An 18,085-nucleotide genomic window follows, 5' to 3' on the forward strand; every position below is an offset into this window, starting at 1 on the left:
ATAATATATTAATTACTATTAGGACCACATGGGAAAAGCATAAAGCAAGCAAGGTCATCCTTATCTCTATACTTACACAGTAAATAAAAATTAAAAGAAGGTGAAGGAAAATAAATTAGTTACATAATGTATATAAAAGGTCTGATATGGTTTCTTTTTTTCCTGTGCTACTGGGGATTGAATCCAGGGAGCACTGATCCATATCCCCAGCTCCTTTTTTATTTTTATTTTGAGAAAACATCCTGGCTGTTGCCCAGGCTTGCCTCCTAACCTTTGATCCACCTCATACTCTTGAAAACTTGTATGGGGGGGGGACCACCAGCTTCTCTTAAGTTTTTCTAATACTTCCTTTAGTTTAACACAACCTTTGGAGAAAAAGCCTTTTGTGTTTTAAAAAGAAAATAGTAAAAAGTTTGATTAGTGGTATAAATTCTAAAATTTGTAATAACATTCTTGTTTTTAAAGGAAGATGTAGACGCATTTATGAAACAGCCTGGGAATGAGACTGCAGATACAGTACTAAAGAAGCTGGATGAACAGTACCAGAAGTATAAGTTTATGGAACTGAATCTTGCTCAAAAGAAACGGAGGTAAGTATAAAAATTATTTTTTTTAAAAGTCTTACAAGACTTGAACTTTTTAATCTGTTTTTTGAGGCAAGGTCTCACTAATGTGGCTCAGGTTGAACTTGAAGTCACTAGATAGACCAGGTTGGCCTTGAATTCATGATCCTCCTGCTTCAGCCTTCTGAGTACAGGGATTACAGGTTTATGCCCCAAGGTTTACATGCAATAAAATATCCATGTATTCAAATGTTTAGGGTGTGTGTGTGTGTGTGTGTTTTGAGACAAGGTCTCAATACGCAGTTCAGGCTGGGCTTGAGCTCACTTTGTAGCCCAACCTGGTCTTGAACTCACAGTGATCCTCCTGCCTCAGCCTCCCTAGTGCTGGGACGACAGGCGTGTGCTACCACCCCTCGCCCTTAGTGTAATACTTGGAAAGTTGTCTGTGATATTGTGTGTATCAGTAAATTAGTTTTAACTATTGAGTTGTGTCCCATTGTGTATAGATTTACTACAGTTTTAATATATTTTATTAAACAGATTATGTTTACCTACTGGTAGATGTTTGGATTGCTTCCTCCTTTTTTCTTTGTCCCAATACAAGCGTATATTTTCATTTATCCTGGGTACTATTCATGGGTGGAATTGCTGAAGTGTGTTTGGTTATATGAGAAACTACCAGAGCCTTCCAAAGTGACTATACCATGTTATAAGTAAACAGTAATCAATAATTTTGACATATTATATGTTGAATCATTTTATGAATAGGGCACACAAAGAGGCAATGTCTTTGATGACTGTTAATTTTCTTTCTGTTTTTGTCTTTGAGACAGTGTCTCACTGTGCATTTCAGGCTGGCTTTGCTCATTTTGTAGCCCAGGTTGGTCTTGAACTTGCAGCCATCCTCCTGAAGTATACAAATTTACAGCTATTTCACATCCTTGTCAGCACTTGGTGTTGTTAGTCTAAAGGGAGTTTTATGAACGTAACAGTGAATATTGAAGACTTTTATTCCAAAGTGTCTAGGATCATAGCATTGACCCTTCTAATTTTGATAATAAAAGATCCATGAGGGGTTATTTTCCTAAGGTTTCGTGATTAATAGTCAAAGGAATCCTTGCTCTTAATTCTTACTCTTTTTATTTAGCTTATAAAGTGAATTCACTATAACGTTTGTGGATATTTTTGTAGTATATGTCTCAATATTGTACTGTTGGTTAGATACTTAGGGACTATAAACCATGTGTCACATGAAATAAAGTTCAGTGTCTGCTTCTAGCACAAGGCAAGGACATAGTCTAGGGTGTATTCTAGATATGTAAATAAAATAAGTATATCACATAGAACAGTAGTGATCCTTTGGTACACAGCATAGATCTACAGGAAGCTTTCAAGAGTACAGGAAGCTACAGGAAGCTTTCAAGAATGTTAGATGACTAACATTTCAGAGTAGTCTGCATGTAAGGTACACAGTTTTGTTTTAAGATAAATACTATTGTTTGATTTTGGTGAAAATAGAAATTTGAATATGGGCTGAATATAAGATGAGATGAAAAGTCACTGACATGGGCAAAAACTTGATAGAAAACACTATGAACAATGTGCTCTCATTTTAGAAAAATCTAAATGTGCGCAAATATCTGGAATGACTTATATTAAAGATATATTAATAGCCAGGCATGGTGGGACATACCTGTAATCGCAGCACTAAGGCTTGAGGCAGGAGGATCACCAGGAATTCAAGGTCAGCCTGGACTGCATAGTGACTTCAGGCCACTATAGCAATACCTTGTCTTGTGTCATCACCACTATAGAGATTTCCTTCTGTTATGCTAGAAGCAGACACTGAACTTTATTTAATGTGACACATAATTGATATTTCCTAAATATTTAACCAATAGTGCAATACTGAGACCTACACTACGTGTCTTAAAAAAATCCAAAAACAAACCAAAAAAAGATGTATTAATAGTAGCAATTTGCATGGTAAAAATAGTGTTTTTCTTATTTTAGCTTGCTTGTATCTTTATTTTTCTGTTATGTGTACATGTACTGATTTTGTGATGGTAAAAGTTTTATTTTTTCCTACATTTTAGAAAAGGGTCTACAGGGTGTTCAGGGTCTCACTACTAGATCAGACTCGTACTGATTCTCCTATTTACAGCCTCCCAAGTGCTGGGATTAAGGCACGTGCCACTGTGTGCCGCTATATCCAGTCTGTATCACCATCTCAGCACACCCGGTGGGGGGATGTGAAAGTTTATTTTTTGTCTTTAAAAAGAAAAAGCCATTAGGTTAGAGAAAGCCCACAGGCAGGTTACATAGAGAAGAAAATGAAGGAGATGGGCATATTTGTGTATCAGAAAGTTTATATTGCAAACTCTTGTACTATGGTATAGTTGAACACTCAGTGCAGCTTTACATAAGCTTTATGCCTTAATGTGGGGGTGACAGTTATAGCGTATGCCTGCACCCTTCCTAACTAGATGTACTTGGGATACATTAGTCAGTAGTTATTTATTGTGTACCTAACATGTTCCAGGCATCATCCTAGGCATGTAAAAACAAGTGAATAAAAATTTGTGTCCTTATAGAGCTGATATTCTAGTGAGATAAAAAATTATATCATAGGTTACAAAGTCCTTAGGTACTATGCAAGTAGGAAATAAAGCAGAATGGGCATGGTGGATGTTAGGAGGTAGCAGCAACTAAGGGCTTTGAGAAGGTGAATAACATGATCAGACTATGCAAATCATTTGGATTGTTGGTTAATAATCTCTAGGGCAGAAACAAGGCCTTTTTCCTAATGAATGTGAGGCTGATGATAGCTTGGACCAGGGTGGTAGCAGTGAGGGGTGTTTGGAGTCAGATTCTGAATCTAGTTTGAAGTTGGAACCAGCATGATCTGATGGATTTGAGTTAGACTATGAAAGAGAGGCATGAAAGTGCCTCTGATGTCTGACTTGTTGGGAGAGTAGTTGACATCTGTGATGGGCGAGAGTGGAAAGAAAAATTCGAGGGAAAAACTAGGAGAGCAGTTCTGGATATATTTGGAATCCTTCTGGATATCCAAGTGGAGATATTAAATGGGAAATTATATGAGTCTGAAATTTGGGAGAGAGCTAGGCTGGAGGCAAATTGAAAATCATCCAGAAAAAAATCAAGATTAAAAAGAAGGTACCAGTGAGGTCAGAGGGAAACCAGGAGACTGTGAGATTCAGGAAGCTTCAAAGAGGAGGAAATGATCTGTGTCAAATAACTGCTAATGGCTAAGGTAAGATGAGAACTGAGAAGGGACTTGGATTACACAAAGTGGCACTTACTGGTATTCTAGATGGGAATAGCACCTATAAGTGTTTTAAAAGCGAGAGGTAGAATAACTATACAGTGAATGAAGAAAACGTTGTTTTACCCGTTTGTTTTTTAATTTAATTTTTTTTTTTGAATCAGGGATTGAATTCAGGACCTTGCACTTGCCAGGCAGGCGTTTATGCCACTGAGCTATCTCCCCAGCCCTGAGTTTAATTTATTTAATAGTATATTGATTCTCTACTTGATAAAAAATACCTGTTCCATGTTATGCCTAAGATGTTTGATATTCAGACAGATAGTGTGGTTAAGCTTAACAGCCTAAGGTGTATAGTAATAACAATAAGCTTGTCTTCTGGATGGTTAACAACCTAAGTTTGCAGACCAAAATTAGAGAAAAAGGAGGGCCACAAGGAAAGCCAACATTTTGGCCCTACCCTTCCAAGGTCACTTAAGACTCAGGACATATGAGAACTTGTACTGTAGCGTCATGTAACTCGGTAATGTCCCAAATTTTCTGATCAAGGAGATTATGGGGCCAAAGAGGAAAGTGATTGATGATGTAGAGTGTGCCTAAGGAGAGTCACATGGAGAGAAAACATTCTCTCAGGCTTTCACAGAGAGCACATTGGCCAACAATGGCTGTGACTCATCCACATGGCTGACACTGACAAAGGTTCTACAATCTGAGGTACAGGATCTCAGGATAAATCCTGAGGGGATTTCACTGACCTTATCAGACCCAAAAGCTACGACTCTTGTTGCATAGATCCTGCTTTACCTTGGTCTTAACCATTCAGCAGAAAAGTATAAAAACGAAGTAAAAGTAAAGCCATGCTGTTATGTTGAGCTGTAGGGGACTCAGGTCAACAATTTCTGACGTTGCCAGTGAAGCGGAAGACCCAATACTATTATGGGCTACTGGACTCTTTTAGAATATTTTGCTGAGTTAACACACCTATAACATTCAAATGACGGAACTTAAAAAAAGGGGATACAGATGAATGTCCATTTTGTATCTGTGTATTCAAGATGGTTAGAATAGATATATAGTTACATTCTCTTAATGAACAGAGGGATTTGTTCTAATAGTGTTTGTAAATAGGATGTCATGTCCGCATCTTGTACAGCAATTAACCACTAAGAAGAATGTATGCAATGTGTTAATTATTGAAACTGTCCTACCAACTTGGTTTGAAACTGTCTCATTGCTATTTGTTTCTCATTAAAATTATGGGAAAAAATAGTGTATTGATTCTCTTTATTTGTAGGTATTCTCTTTTTTTCTTTCTTTCTTTCTTTTTTTTTTTTTTTTGCTGGCTCAGTCTGCCCTGAGGGCAGGGCTGGCACAGCATGTGTTTGCAGCATGTGCAGAGGATCTAACCGAGGTCCCCTGCACCTGCCTAAGCTTGTCTAAGCAGCTGGTTTTCTGAGCTGTCTCACCGGCCCTATAGGTGTTATTTTTTTATGCACTGGATGCTATTATGGTTTAGAACTAGAACATTGCCTCCAAAGCCTCATGTGTTTAAAGGCTTTTGGGAAATGAATGGATCATGGGGGTGATATACTTATCAGTGGATTAATCTGATGAGTTTTTGTGGCTAAGTGTGCTGTTAGGAGGTGGGGGTCTGGCTGGAAGAGGCTGGTCACTAGTGTGATCTGGAAAAGTGAATCCTCCTCTCCAGATCATCACTTCTTTCACTGCTTTCTGGCTGCCCATATGTGAGCAGCCTCCCTTTGCCAGACCCTCTCATTCTGCACTTCTTGTTTTAGAGCCTGCTGACTGTGGACTGAATCTCTACAAAACAAGAGCCAAGATAAAAGCTTTACTCTTTTTAATTGTGGGTGTTGGCTATTTTGTCCTAGTGATGAGAACATGATTAAGAGATACTGATCCTTTAAGGTTAGGTATTAGTCAGTTTTCCCATTGATGAAGCACAATAATACCTGACTCCTGCAACTTAAAGGAGAAATGTAATTTGGCTCTTGGGGTCAGGAGATTCAATACGTGGTCGGCCAGCTTCGAGGCAGAGGTATCATGGCAAGTGCCTGGTGGAGCAAAAATGCTTTAGTTCATGGCATCTGGGAGGCCGAGCTGAGAAACAGTACCATAGACAAAGGTGGCTTAGGACCAGACAGCATCCGAAATCACACCTTTGTGACCCACCCAGCTACACTATCCCTTGCATGGATTTGAAGCCAGTTAGGTTGACAGTCAAGCATAACTGTCATAGGTTGGTATGTATGAGAAATTGTTCTTGTTTTTGTAACCTGTCCTTTTTTAATATATTTTTGTATTTAGTACAGGGTCTACAGAGTCTCACTGTGTAGGTTGGACTCGTAGTGATCCTCCTGTTTTCAGCTTCCCAAGCACTGGGATCACAGGCACCTGCCACCATGCCCAGTGTCAGTTGCCACCCCGGGGCTGGGGTCTGCATGGCATGCCAGGAATTGAACCCCAGCTGCTGCGCCTTGCCTAAGCAGGTGCTTTAGTCCACTGAGCTATCTGGCTGGCCCTTGTCCTTTTTTATTTCTTAATGAGGCTTTGATTAGTAGCTCTTAATTTAAATGTTTCCAGTCAAAATTTCCCTTTATAGTTAGTACTTTTGTATCTTGTTTACAATCCTGTCTTATATTTCACATTCAAAAATGCAAACACCTATTTGTTCTAAAATTTTTAAAATTTTGCTTTTCATATTTAAGGACTTCCTTAAAACTTATTTTTATTTATATTTGGCAAACTTCCAATTTCTTTAAATATATTTATACTGTTTGCCTCAAGACCAGTTTTTTTTTTCCCTGTGTTGGAGGTTGAGCCCAGCAGGGCATATAATTGGGCAATATCCCCAGCCATTCCCAGATTTTTGTATTTGAGACAGGATCTTGTTGTATGCCCAGGCTGGCCTAGAAATTTTTATCCTCTTGTCCCAGGAGTTGCAAACATTCACTGCCATGCCCAGGAACTGTTTGATGTTAATGTCTGATTCAGTAACGCTTATTGCCTTTTTTGTCCTGTTCAGGAAATAATCTTTGCCTATCCCAAGGTTCATGAAAATACCTTATGTTTTCTAAAAGCTGTGATTTTTAGGGTTGCTTCATTGCTCTTTCAAAGAGGCAGAGAGTATGTAATTGTGTCCCTTTTTTAGGATGTTCAGTGCCCACATCTATAAATTTTGAGTTGCAAAATAATGATATTCAAATTCAATTTTTTCATTTATCATATAGCTGGCTTATTTCTACCAACAGAAATATCACTTCATGTGCTATTTGGTAATAGTAATTGCAGGAAATCAGTTCAGTGGTTCAAGGTGGGAAGGCTGGCCTACTGCCAGCTACTCATCTTAACAAAGCAGTTTTGGTCTTTTTTATATTTTAGTGTGTTAAATACGTGCAATTTGAGTATTATGCATTTTTTATTTTAACTGTGTATGATAATACTTATTGTCTTAAAGTCTGTTTCATTGGATATTTACAGAACCCTTGGTTGTTCTTTGACTAATATTGCCTTGGTGTACTTTCTTATAATCTCTACCTTTACCCATAGAAGAATTTGCTTTTGCCAGGAGCTGGTGAGTGGATACCAGCTTTAGACCATTTGAGTCTAGTTCTAGGTTCTTTTATTTCATCTCTGAACACCCACTAAGAGGTAAAGAAGAGGCCCAGCTGGAATGGGCACTTTCCCTCCTGACAACATTACCTTTTGCCAATGCTCACTGTTCAACACAAACACTTTTCTGATTCTTTTCCTTTTTATTTTTCTGGAATTTTCCTCATCCACATGATATTGGCTGTACAACAGTACTATTTTTGTGCATGATTTAGTCATTTTGTAGCAGATAGCTAGATGTTGTTTAAATTCTAATCTTTATCTTATAAATCTCACCTTTAAGTTGTGGAACAGTTTTTTAGTATTTCATAATCGTCATGCGGTGGTCATCTTTTTTTTCTTGTCTTTTATTTTTTTTTTCAAAATTTTATTGAGAAACAGATAGCAATGAGATAGTTTCAAATCAAATCGGAAGTACAGTTTCAACAAATAATGCACTGCATATATTCTTCTTAGTGGTTAATTGCTGTACAAGATGCGGACTTGAGATCCTATTTACAAACACCATTAGAACAAATCATTCTATTCATTAAGAGAATGCAACTATATATCTATCCTAACCACTTTGAATACACAGAAACAAAATGGACATTCATCTGTATACTTTTTTTTTTTTGTATACCTTTTTTTGTTAAGTCTTGTTACTTGAATATTATAGGTGTGTAAACTCAGCAAAATATTCTAAAAGAGTCCAGTAGCCCATAATAGCATTAGGTCTTCTGTTTAACTGGCAACGTCAGAAATTATTGACCTGAGTCCCCCACAGCTCAACATAACAACATGGCTTTACTTCTTATATTTCGTCTTCATACTTTTCTACTGGATGGTTAAGACCAAGGTAAAGCAGAACCTGTGCAACAAGAATTGTAGCTTTTTGGTCTGAGAAGGTCAGTGAAATGCCCTCAGGATTTATCCTGAGATCCTGTACCTCAGATTGTAGAACCTTTGTCAGTGCAGCCATGTGGATGAGTCACGGCCATTGCTTGGCCAATGTGCTCTCTGTGAAAGCCTGAGAGAGTGTCTTCTCCCCATGTGACTCTCCTTAGGCACACTCTACATCATCGATCACTTTCCTTTTTGGACCCATAATCTTCTTGATCAGAATATTTGGGACATTACCAAGTTACATGACGTTACAGTACAAGTTCTCATATGTCCTGAGTCTTAATTGACCTTAGAAGGTTAGGGCCAAAATGTTGGCTTTCCTTGTAGCCCTCCTTTTTCTCTAATTTTGGTCTGCAAACTTAGGTTTTTAACCATCCAGTTTCTTGTCTTTTAGAGGTGGGGTCTTGCTATGCATTTCAGGCTCGCCTTTAATTCACTTTATAGCCCATGCTGGCCTTGAACTCGCAGTAATTTTCCTGCTTCAGCCTCACAATTGCTGGGATAACAGGCATGTGCCACCATGCCCAACAGTCATCTTTTTCTGTTAATTAATCATCAACTTTTTTCTAGTTTTTGTAACTGACACATAATAACACATATCTATGGAGTATAATGTGGTATTTCAGTACATGTATACAAAATATAATGATCAAATAAAGGTTTTAGCATTCTCATCTGTTTTTTGCAGTACTGAGGATCAAACTCAGGACCTTACACTTGCCAGGCAATGCTTATGCCACTTGAGCTATCTCCACAGCCCTCATGTTTTTGTTTGAAGGCTTCAAGCTCCTATGTTCTAGTTTATCATAAAATATAAATATTATAAACTGTAATCACTACTGTGTTATGGACCACTAGAACTTATTACCTCTATATAACTGTTTTGGTACCAATTATTCAACCTTTTGTTCTCTCCTCTTTCTTCCCTTCCTGTCACTATTCACTGTATATGTGGATTATGTATGTAAAAACTTTAATTTGGTAGAACTGTGTTTTTTTTTAGTTTTTTGAAGAACCTTCATATTGATTTTCATGGTAGTTGTACTAGTTTAGATTCTTACCAGCAGAGTGGAGTGGTTCCTTTTCCCTTGCATTCTTGTCAGCATCTATTGCTTTTTCTATTGATGTTGATAGCCATTCTGACCAGAGTGTGATGGAATCTCAGTGTGGTTTTTTTTTTGTATTTAGTACAGGGTCCACAGGGTCTCACTATGTAGATCAGACTCATAGTGATTGTCCTGTTTTATAGCCTCCCAAGGGCTGAGATTACCGGCATTCAGGTCCAGGGATCGAACCCCTCACCCCTGCATCTGTCTAAGCAGGCACTTTAATCCACTGAGTTATTTGGCTGGCCCTTCAGTATATTTTTGATTTACATTTCCCTGCTGATTAATATTTTGAGGCTTTTTTCATGTAAATATTAGTCATTTGTGTTTCTTTTTAGAAATTCCTTTAGTTAACCAACCCCTCTGTTTAGTAATCAGATTATTTGATCATTTTTTTTTGTCTTGTGTATTTGTATGTGAGACATGTACGTGTGTACTACTAGAGATTGAATCTAGGGCCTTTGCACTAAGCTAAAGGAATACAAAGAAAATGCAGAACTAGTTAGAGTGTAGAGTGTGTCCCAGTATTTTTGTCTGTAAAATGCTAAGTGCCTCTTATTCATAGACTAAAAGGTCAGCTAAGCTAAACCCTAGCCTTTATCTTTTTCTTTTTAATTAATTGATTAATTAATTATTTTTTAATGTATTTGGTACAGGGTCTCACTATGCAGTTTAGACTCATAGTGATCCTCCTGTTTCAGCCTCCCTAGCGCTGGGATTACAGGTGTGTACCACCACATCCAGTCTTGATGGCCGGCTTGGCTTGACCAGGGTGGGGCTGGCATGGAATGTGGTACTGGGGATTGAACCCAGGTCCTTTTGCTTGTGTAGGCAGGTACTTAGACTGCTGTTCTGTCTTCATGACCCTAATTTTTTAAATTTTGAGACAGGGTCTCACAGAGTTGCCCAGGCAGGGCCTCAACTTGCAGTTCTCCTGCCTCAGCCTCCCCAAGTGCTGGGATTACAGATACACGCCTGGCTGTGTTCTTTATATATTCTTGAGATTAATCCTCTGTCAGAAGAGTAGCCGGCAAACATTTTCCAATTCAGTGGGCTGTTAATTGGTGTTTTTTTTTTTTTTTTTTTTTTTTTTTTGCAGTACCAGGGATTGAACTCAGGACCTTGCGCTTGCCAGGCAAGCATTTATTCTACTAATCTATCTCCCAGGCCCTGGGTTATTAATTGTTTGCTGTACTATGTAGAAACTTTAATTTGGTAGAACTGCATTTATTGGTCCTCGACATCATTTCCTACGACACTGGTGTTCTTTGCAGCAAGTCTTCTCCTATGCCTATGACTTCATGTGTGCTGCTTTCATCATTGCTCTTTTGGGTCCGGATTGCTTTGGCTGCTTGGGATCTCTTGAACTTGCATATGAATTTAAGATTTTCTTTTGATTCTGTGAAGAATTTCATTAATATTTTGACATGGATTTTATTAGCTTTTTAGATACTGTTATTTTCCATGTATTTGTGTCATATCTAAAATATTATAAATATTTAAGAAAGTAAACTTTATGAATTTACATACAAAATCAGACTTTTTAAAATTTGTGAATCGTGCTAAAGAGAACCTGACACTTGAAAATGCAAAACACCCTAGTGAGAGTGTAGAGTGTGTCCCAGTATTTTTGTCTGTAAAATACTAAGTGCCTCTTTTTCTTATTCATAGACTAAAAGGTCAGATTCCTGAAATCAAACAGACTTTGGAAATTCTAAAATACATGCAGAAGAAAAAAGTAAGTGCATTTTTGTTTGTAAATTGGAGCAGACCAGAATACTTCGGTGGACTTGTCTTCCTTGACTCATTGGTTGCTGGTATTTAATCTATGCTGTATGACGCAGTCTGACTTCTTGAGCCATGTACACTAATGTTGCAAAGTGCTTCTGTAAAAATGAGGCTTTGTTGCCTTTCCCTAAAAGACATTCTAAGGCCCACACTTCAGTTGTGTTACTTATGTGTAGTGTTTGTAAAGCTTAAATGCAATTAGGGATTGTTTTAGGTACAAAGAGAGAATATTTTGAAGTAGCAAGCATCTAGAGATTTTTGTTGGTTATTGTCAAACCCCCTAAGAATTAGGAGTAAGTCTAAGATTTATAGAGCTGGGGCTGGGGAGATGGCTCAGTGGAATAAGCACTTCTCTGGCAAGTACAAGGGCCTGAGTTCAATCCCTGGTTCCGCAAAAAAAGAAAAAAAAAGATTTATAGAGCTGGAAAAAATCTTAAGGCTAGCGTGTTTCAGGTTCTAATTTCATAGTTCAATAAATAATTAGAGAGGTTAGTTAACATTTGACCAATATCACATAGCTAGTTAAATTCTTATATAGCACTTACATAATTTGCATATAGTGCTTTGTGAGTTAGGCACTGTCTGTGTATGTGTTAGTGAACTCAGTATTTACCAGTGTCTTGATAGATGCACAGATTGGTTTTGTTTTACTTTTGAGACAGGGTCTCACTGTGTAGTTCAGGGTGATCTTGAATTCACTATGTATCTGAGGCTGACAATCTTCTTGCCTCAACCTCCTGAGTACTGGGATTACAGGGGTGTGCGAGCATACCCAGCTCTATTATTCTTATTTTATAGATGAGGAACCTGAGACTTGGAGAGGTTAAATGATCCTTGGAGAGATTAAATGATCCAAATTTATATTCCTGGCTATCTGGTAGTAGTGTTCATTTCTTTTCCAGCTGTACTTAGTCTGCATGATGGTACCGTTTTAAATATCTCAGGTTCAGCTGTGGAATCTGTCTTTTATAATCTTAATATAAACTGGCCTGTTTCTGGTACTGTCATTTTTTTTTAAAGGAGTCCACCACTTCACTGGAAACCAGATTCTTGCTGGCAGATAACCTGTACTGCAAAGCTTCGGTTCCTCCTACTGATAAAGTGTGTTTGTGGTTGGGGGTAAGTAAATGTTATTTGACATTCTGTGATATTTTGCCCAGCAAAAAAGTGTTGCTTGAGCTGTGTGATGTGTTAATCTCCCATTCATTGTAGAATGAATGAAAACACAAAATTATAGCTGTCTCTATGAGAAACTGACTAGAATTAAGAACATGGTGATGATAACAGCAAAAACATGCTGAAGTCTCCTAATCAAGACAAAACTGACCAAACTCTACTTCTTCCCCAACTTACGTCTTATCTCTGTTAAAGGAGGGCAATAGAAGTAAAATAGAAAGTACTGCTGAACTTAGTTTCTTCTTTGAAAGAGCTTAAGTTCTAGAAAGAACCCTTTGAATTTAAGGGGAAATATTATGAAAACTTTGAGGTTAGCATCCATTAAAAAGAAAACCTACAACTTTCAATTTAGGATCATTGTAAACCTTATCTATGATTTTTCTTTTTTGCTCCTTTTAGACCTTGGTTGTCTAGCTAGCTCTCCACAGGTCTTATTACCTTCACCAAGTCCCCATATGCAGCAGCAAGACATACTCTACCCTTACTGCTGTCCTGTGAAATTTTCCCTGAGAAGTGTTCTAGTGCTGTGACACATGGGCTGATTTGCATGGGGAAATTCACTTCTCTTTCCTTAGTTCATCCCCCTGATTTTGTTCCTTGTAATATTTTCAGAGTTTGTATAAACCTTAATTCCCATTCTTGTTTTTGTCTTAGTTCTATATGTAAAAAATAGGATGTTATTGCTAAGGTTTACTTTAGTCCCTTGAAGCATAGAAATTTCACCTGAATATGTGTTGAATGGCTATCGGTGTTTTTTTTTTATAGAAATTGCATGAGCTTTTTTTTGGTTCACAAAATATTCCACATTATCTGTTATACACTTAGGGATGGTTCATAAACTAAAGTATTAGTTAATTAATGAATTAATTTTTGTGGTGCTGGGGATTGAACCCAGGTCCTGTGCACTGAGCTACATATGCAGCACTTTATTACTATTTTTATTTTGTGACAAGGTCTTGATAAGTTGTATGTGCTAGATATATATGATCTTGTGATCCTCCAGCCTTAGCCTCCCAGAATGCTGAGATTATAGGCATGTTGCACCCATATCCAACTCAGGAAACATGTGTGTGTGTGTGTGTGTGTGTGTGTGTGTGTAGGATGTAATTTTGCACCTAGTTTTTTAGTTAACATTTAAAAAATCTATTTATTTATTTTGTACAAGGTGTTGCTGTGCAGCTCAGACTTGTAGTGATCCTCCTGTCTCAGTCTCCTTAGTGCTGGGGTTACAGACAAGCACCACCTTGCCCGGTTTCAGTGGCTGACACAGTATGCCTGGGGTTCTGGGGCCAGCACAGCATGTGGCACCAGGGATTAAACCCAGGTCCTTGTGCTTGCCAGGCCGCACTTAGGCCATTGAGGTATCTCCCCAGCCCCTCTGTTAACATTTTTAGGAATAATACATACACATATGTTTGATCTTTGTTTTCAGTATCTATGGTCTTCCTTGTTTTCAGGTATTAGGTCTTTTTCATTTTCTTATGATTTCATATGGCTTATTCTCTTTGACCTTGTATTTTCTCTTAGAGTTATTCTGCTTTATTTTGTTTCCTTGCTGAATTCTTCTATTTCTTGACATCTTTTTGTTTTGTTTTATTCTATATTTCTTTTTTTTATTTTTTTGGTGGAACCAAGGATTGAACTCAGGCCCTTGTGCTTGCCAGGGAAACGCTTACTTACTGAGCCATTTCCCTGGAATGTTTGAATCCAGATTTCTTCTATAGACCAGCATTTGCCAGTCGTCGTCTTCTTCTTTTTTTTTTTTTTTTTTTGTATTTTAGGGAAGGGTCTATAGGGTGTTCAAGGTCTCACTACTAGATTGGACTCGTAGTGATCCACCTGTGTTCGGCCTCCCAGGAGCTGGGATTACAGGTGTAATCCACCACACCCAGTCTCAATTGCCAGTATCAGCATGCCCCGGGGTTGGGGCCAGCATGGCAGGCCTGGGGATGGAACCCCTGGCCCCTGCGCCTGCTTGCAGGCACATTAATCCACTGAGCTATTTGGTCTGCCCTTTGCCACAGGTTTATTGAGGAGAATATTTTGTCCTGATACTTGTTGTTTAGTTGGTATATGATGAACAAAGTAGAACTTGTTGGTGTCAATAGCCTCATGACTTGCTACCCTTTCCAGCCAAAACAATTGGTTTGATATTTATTGTACCTTTCAAAACCAATTAACTGCAAATACCAAGGTGCAATTGTACAACAAACTAGATGGCTTTTTTCCCCCCTATGACTCTTAGTTTTTTGTTTTTGTTTTTGCGGAACCGGGGATTGAACTCAGGCCCTTGTGCTTGCCAGGGAAGCGCTTTATTTCACTGAGCCATCTCCCTGGCCCCTTCCTCTTGGTTTTTTATTTTATTAACACATGCTCACTGTCCCCTAGATTTATCATGGGGAGTTTGAACAAATACATAACACATTTTTATTGTTGCTTAGATGGCTTTTTTGAGTTTTAAAAGTCTTTATCTTTTAAGTTAATGTGTACATTACAGGAAACAAAATCAAAGAACAAAGTCATTCACAGTCATAAGCAGCTTAGCTGGATGTGTTTTTCTAGGTCTCATGTGTACATATAGGACATGCCATTTTGTGTGACTGAGTTTGTACAGTGTGCCTCATGCTTTTACACACGTCATGACTATTCACCAGCTTGAAATCCCAAAGCTACAAGACTTATTTTGATAACAATATACTACACCAACTCAGTCTGTTAGAAACAAGTTATTAGTCCTGCCTTTCTTAGGAACAAAAATTTCACTCAAGATAAAAATGGCAACAGGCCTCTAGCCAGCTTCCTGTAACTTTTATGGGCAAAGTTACAATTACAGTACTACATTTAGATGGCTTTAACAAAAATTGGTTGTCTGTGGCTTTAGAAGCCACAAGTGTGAGATCAACCCAGGGATCAGTGTTAATTCCTTCTGAGGGTTGTCAGGGAAAATCTGCTCCAGTCCTTTCACTTAGCCTCTGGTGTTTGCTAACAGTCTTTGTCATGTTTTTGATGTATAGATGTTTCACTGATTTCTGCCTTCGTCTTAACATGTGACATGTATATCAAAATTTCCCCTTTTTATAAGGCCGCCAGCTACACTAGATTATAATCTATCCTTATGATCTCATTTTATTTTATTTTATTTTGGTGGAACTGGGGATTGAACTCGGGCCCCTGTGCTTGCCAGGCAAGCATTTATTCTACTCAGCCATCTCCCCCACCCCCAATGATCTCATTTTAACTTCATTACCTTTGTAATGACTATCTCCAGATAAGCTCACATTCTGAGGTACTCAAGGTGCACAATTTCTGCGCATTTTTGGTGAGGAGACACAGTTCATTCTGTAAAACTTTATTCAACATAATCTTGTACTCACATGCACCCAGGGTTAGGGCTTCAATGTATCTTTTAGTGGGCATAGTTCAGCTCATTATATAACATGCTAATTCACTTTTTTGCTTCTGCCTTTATTTTCCTAAAGCCTTTCCAGCACAGCAGGCAGAATGATACATTAAAATCTTTTCATTAGTCTGTCCAAAATTTTCTAATGATTTCTTATTTCATTCCGAGGAAAATCGTGAGTTGTCTGACAAGCTCCTACACAGCCTGTTATTCTCTGATATTTACCTTAACTAATGCTTTCCTTATTGGCTACACACAAAGGATTTCTTACTGGGCCTAGACCATGCTGGAAATGGCTCTACTGCAGAGCCTTTATTCTGGCTCTTTCCTTGCTTGAGCTGCTAGAATAATATTTTTTCATCTTTTATTTATTTAGTACAGGGTCTCTCCATGCAGCTTGTACTCGTAGTGATCTTCCTATCTCAGCCTCCCCAGTGCTGGGATTACAGGAGTGTGCCATCATGCCCAGTTTTGGTGGCCAGCATGGTGCGTCTGGGCAGTCCAGTCAGGTGCTTAGACTGTTGAGCTATTTCCCCAGCTCCAAGAATAATATTTTTTAAACATGTTAGATCATATCACTTTTCTGCTCAGGATACCAGTAGTTTCTCCTGTCACAGCCTCATTTCTTCATTCACAGCACCTGACATTTCACTCGGAATCACGTAGCTTTTTTTGTGAGTAGGCATGGAAATACTTTGGCTTTGTTGGCTTCTTAATATTCTGTGCTAGTGTTGTTATTTTTATCATGTTTCTTATATAGTGAATAGTGCTGTAGCAAGTATGTTTGCGCATATAAATGTATAAACAAAGACATTTTTGAATGTCTCTTAGAGATGGAATTGTTGGGTCTAAGAATAAATGTGTACCATATTTAATATTTTAATAGATATATCAATTTTTTTTTCCAAAATGACTACCAATTTATATTTCTTGAACAGTACATAAAAACATTCTTTTATTAGCTGGATGTGGTGGTGCACACCTGTAGTCGCAGCTCTTGGGAGGCTGAGGCAGGCAGATTCCTGTGAGTCCCAGGCCAGCCTAGAGTACATAGTGAGTTCAAAGCCTCCCTGCAGTACATAACAAGATACTGGCTCAAGTAAAAGGAAGGGCTGGGGAGATAGGTCAGTGGGATAAGCACTTGCCTGGCAAGCACAAGGTCCTGAGTTTAATTCCCAGTACCACCAAAAAAGCATAAAAAACAAATCAAGTAAAAGGAAAATAAATATATACTTTTATTGATCACCTCACCCACATTTTTAGAATGTTGCTAGTTTTGTAGGTACAAATGGCATCTTACTGTTCTTGTTTGACACAGTGCTCATTTATATTTCTCTTTCTGTTTGCCTGCCTAATGTCCATGGCCCATTTTTGTGTTGGATGTTTTTGTTCTTTATTTTTCTTTATAGATTACATATCTGGGTGCAGTGTATATATTACTTGTTGCATATTTTGATATGTTAATTTGTGTTTTGTTTTTGATACTTAAAGAGAAGTTTTAAGTTTTATTGTAGTCAGTTTATCAGCTACCTAAACTTTTATTTTAACAATGCATTGCTGTCACCAAATTTGCTAGCATTTTCTTGTTTCTAATATTTTAAAATGTATTAGTTAAAATTTTAGACTTGTTCCTGTGACAACAAATTATAAAATTTATTAAGGATAACATAAAAAGACAAACTACTCAATAGACTAATGAAATGAGTGACACCTAAAAAAAGGAGATACCCAATAGCCAATAACCATATGAAAAGGTTGTTCAGCTTTGTTAGGGTAGCTACATATTAAGAGCACAATGTATTTGCACCGTGTACCCACCAGAATGGCAGGGCAATCAATATAGACTGATCATTCGACTTCCTTCCACCCCTCAACACCCCTGTGTACACTAAGGATTGAGCCTAGGGCCTTGTACATCCTAGGCAAGTGCTTTATCACTAAACTATATTCACAGCCTTTTTTTGTGTATGTGAGACAGGATCTTGCTGTATGGTGAAGGCTTGTTTTGTTTTATTTTGTTTGTGTTTTAAATTTTAAAGAGATCCAGTCGTGGTCATGCATGCCTGTAATCCCAGCACTGGAGAGGCTGAAAACAGAAGGATCACTACAAGTCCAAGCTGTATATATACCAAATATATTAAACAATTTTTTTGAAGAGAAAAAAATTTTAAAAGGACAACAGGGGCCGGGGAGATAGCTCGGTAGAATAAGTTCCTGAGTTCAGTCCTAGGAACTGCAAAAAAAAAAAAAA

General features: G+C 37.9%; 1 protein-coding gene across 1 annotated transcript in view; it reads left to right on the top strand.

Moving 5' to 3' along the window:
• The window catches only part of Vbp1 (VHL binding protein 1), a 42,916-nt gene that overhangs the window by 6,328 nt on the left and 18,503 nt on the right, over positions 1 to 18,085 (top strand). Inside the window, exons 2-4 of the mRNA XM_004648253.3 lie at positions 466 to 590; positions 11,142 to 11,208; positions 12,279 to 12,377. Of these exons, the coding sequence (XP_004648310.1) occupies positions 466 to 590; positions 11,142 to 11,208; positions 12,279 to 12,377 (291 nt within the window). The remainder of the gene's footprint in view (positions 1 to 465; positions 591 to 11,141; positions 11,209 to 12,278; positions 12,378 to 18,085) is intronic.

This window comes from Octodon degus, unplaced genomic scaffold (assembly GCF_000260255.1).
Source record: "Octodon degus isolate 3935 unplaced genomic scaffold, OctDeg1.0 scaffold00373, whole genome shotgun sequence".
NCBI lineage: Eukaryota > Metazoa > Chordata > Mammalia > Rodentia > Octodontidae > Octodon > Octodon degus.